Below are 3,491 nucleotides of genomic sequence, written 5' to 3'. Positions count from 1 at the left end.
ATATAATTTCAAAGACTTGTGGAAATAAGTTAAACTTTAAAAAAAAAATTTTGTAGAGTAAGTCAAATTAGTAAAAATAAGTTATAATCAATAAAATTCAATAAATATAAAAAAATTAAATAATCATAAAAAAATTAAATAATAAAACTTTAGCAATAAAATAAAGGGAAATGTAATAGGGCCTAAATCTTTTGCCTCTCCCTATACATTATATAATCAATTAAAAGAAATTATACTCGAATTGAAATACCTTATCTTCCTTCAAAATATTACTCAGTGGCAAAGATGTAATGGATAAAAGTTTATATAATGATTATTATTGGAATTAGAATAATATTCTAACATACCTTGCATCAAACGGATATGCTGTCAGAAGCTAATGTTGATCATTTTACGCATATTGATGACCTTTTTTGCGTAAACTAAATATGCAATTTTCTTGGGTACACATATAATAGTAGCCATTCAAAAAGAATTTAGGAACTTTATCTATATATGCTATGCGGGCGTTACTAAGAGCAACTACAATAGTTTTACATGTTATTAAAAAATTTCATGCAATTTTACTTTTAAACAAATGCTTTAACATTCATCAAGTCATAGGAAGATAGAGTTTGTTTTAAGGCAATGATTATCCCCAACATTATACTATTGTTAAATACAAACATTTTTATGTACGGATTAAGAGTACTAGCTAAACTTAGCTTTATATTGAATCATTCTTTGTTTGTTAGCCTCGAATTTCGTAGTAATAATTAAATTACAATCACTTAACCTACTCTTCTTAGCAGAGAGCAAGAGTAGAATAGCTAAATGTTCACAATTTCAATTGCAGTAATAATAGATTATTAAGAATTTAAGACACAATTAAATTAAACAAATCAAAGAATTGAAATTGCACAAAAAATTTCATAATCTCCCAAATACAGTACATTATCATCTTCCTAATCCCTTCATATACAATTCCCCATATACCCTTCCTTTTTCATACAATTAATTAAACTAAAATTATTTAGCAGAAAAAGTTTTTTTTTTAAAAAAAAAAAAAAGAAAAAAGAAAAAAGAAAAGAAAAAGAGGGTCGACATACATACTAATATTTTAATTAAGCTCACTATTATATTCAAGAAAATCACTTTCACAATCACCCACTCCCCAATCTTACTTGATTTTCTCCCCTACTTCTTTCCATTGCTACTAACACAAAAATAAAATAAAAAAAATAATACAAATAAAATAAGATATCTAACTAAGCTAATTAACTAACTAATAAAAATTGCTTAATAATTAATTAAGCTCTTAATTCACCACCTTTTTTTGTATCTTATTTTGTATTTTTTTTTTCCTTTTTTGAGAGTTTTACAAAGTTCTAGCAAGCAATTCTTGGTATCTTCTGTAAGATTCAATCTTCTCCAACCTGAATTTCTCATGACAATTAGCTATAAACAAATCAGCAAGTTTATCTATTTCATTCTCAACATTTTCTAATTCTCCTTCATTTAATTTCTCATTTTTGCCACCTTTTTCTTCTAACCATTGAAGATAACTTGAGAGCTGACCTTCCTCTTCATGTATCTTGTTACCATTACTCTTACAAACTTGATCATCACCTTCCTTATGAAGATCACGAGTTTCGTTGTCGGTTGAGTAGACCGAGTTCCACGTAGAATCATAATATATATGGCTAGTAGGAGTGTTGACACCCTCTAGTATGGTGGGTGAAGGGATAGGCAATACGTGAGCCGAAGAAGAACACCAATTGTAATGAAGTCTAAATGAGCCAAATAGTATTTTCTTCCTATACTTGTTCTTCTTCTTGGTTTGTTTCAAGTACATGAGTTGATTCTCCCGGAAAATCTCTAGGAAGATGGATTTGGCCTTGGAGAGTGCTCGAATAACGCGACAAATGTGGGAGAAAATTAGGTTGTGGATTAGGGTTTTGACCTTCATGGTTGTAAGAGAAGATGAAGTGGTAGAAGTTGAGGAAGATGAAGGTGATGATGATTTGTTCATGTTATTAGAGAAAATGTGAATAGAAGAGAGAGGGCTTTTAGGGTGTGAGAGGCTAACCATAATATTATTTTTTTGGTGTTTATAAGAGAGAGGGGTGGTGTTATTGAGTGTTGTTCAAAATGAGATTTATAATACCAATATGCCAACAAAATGGTGGGGTAATTTGATTTTTAAATAAAATAAAAATATATATTAAAAAAAAAAACAATTTGTTGTTACCACTTTTTTGCATGAGATGTTGTTCATATCTTCTTTTGCTTTCTTTTTCACTTTTTTTCAAGTGTTTGATTTCCCTCCATGTTTGTTTTGATGTTGAGGGAGTAATATGATTTATTTAAATATTCGTTTTTATTAGAATTTGAAACTATTTTAGATGCTTTACTATAGATAGGTATATATACTTTCCTTTTTAATGATGAGTTGAATTTTAATAAAACATTAGGAATTATATTTATTTGCTCCCTTCATCATGCCTGCTGGATTAATAATCATGTTGATAGTGTACTTTATTTGAACTGACTTATAATATATATGTTGGCCAAATTTTGACATCGGTGTATATATGTATCTCTTAAAATCAACACTCTTAGTGATATATAAAAGGATTGACAATTACATAATAATCTTAGCAGTGTAATGATTATCAAATTAGCAATACATCTCTTAATATGACATAAATGTAACAACGTAAATTCAAAGAGAGTAATCATTTTATTGATTTGTCCCTTTAGGGGTACGTATTACAAATCATATCAAACAAATTAAAGTATTTAAACATGAAAGGCCAACCATGTTCATTTCATGTGTTACTTTTTCATGGAAAGAAGAGATAATTAACCGAAGTAACGGTAGTGGTCCTAACTCCTTGTTATTAATCTATTGTTAATGTAAGTATGATTAATCTACTTGATATTACATTAACAATAGATTAATAGCAGTAATTATAAATTCCCTTTGGTGTAACGTTGAAGTTTTATTAGGACTGTAATAAAAGCTAAACATATCCCAAGGGAAAAAAGTAATGAAAATTACTAAAATGTGAATCTCTGACACTCGATTTAACCGCTTTAGTAGGAGTAATTTTCAATAGTGAGGTTAAAATGGTAATTTGATACTTGCTGATGCACAGCCGTTTATGCATGTAATTCTTGCTTCATGCATATAGACATTGACCTAGTCTCCCGCTTCATCAGTTTATCAGCTAGTATTTGGCCTTTGCTCACATTGGGATTTATACAAATTAAGTAAGAACAAAATGTGGATATATTAAGTCAATTTTTTCCACCAATCTAGGGATTTTTTTACCTTTTGAGATGTATGGAAATTCAAGAAAAAAATGCATTTACCCTCATGTCTCCATCTACAAATTGAATTTACCTCGTCAATCAAGAAGTCTAAGGTATAATCGGTTGTATCATGCAGCATGTTACAATCAATGCTATCTCTCGACATATTTACTCATTTATAGATATCCCAAATA

The 3,491-nt window shown here is 29.0% G+C and overlaps 1 protein-coding gene across 1 annotated transcript; it reads right to left on the bottom strand.

Annotated features, from left to right (window-relative positions):
* Positions 1-637: 637 nt before the first annotated feature.
* LOC145609317 (uncharacterized) lies at positions 638-2,099 on the bottom strand. Its single transcript, XM_081664828.1, has one exon. The coding sequence runs from the start codon at positions 2,069-2,071 to the stop codon at positions 1,358-1,360; it is 714 nt and encodes a 237-aa protein (XP_081520954.1). The 5' UTR covers positions 2,072-2,099; the 3' UTR covers positions 638-1,357.
* Between the last annotated feature and the right edge of the window lie 1,392 nt (positions 2,100-3,491).

The sequence above is a fragment of the Chenopodium album genome, chromosome 23, assembly GCF_948465745.1.
Source record: "Chenopodium album chromosome 23, dcCheAlbu1.1, whole genome shotgun sequence".
In the NCBI taxonomy this organism is placed as follows: Eukaryota; Viridiplantae; Streptophyta; class Magnoliopsida; order Caryophyllales; family Amaranthaceae; genus Chenopodium; species Chenopodium album.
The sequence above is the reverse complement of the archived record's forward strand: the minus strand, read 5'-3'. Positions and strand labels throughout refer to the sequence as shown.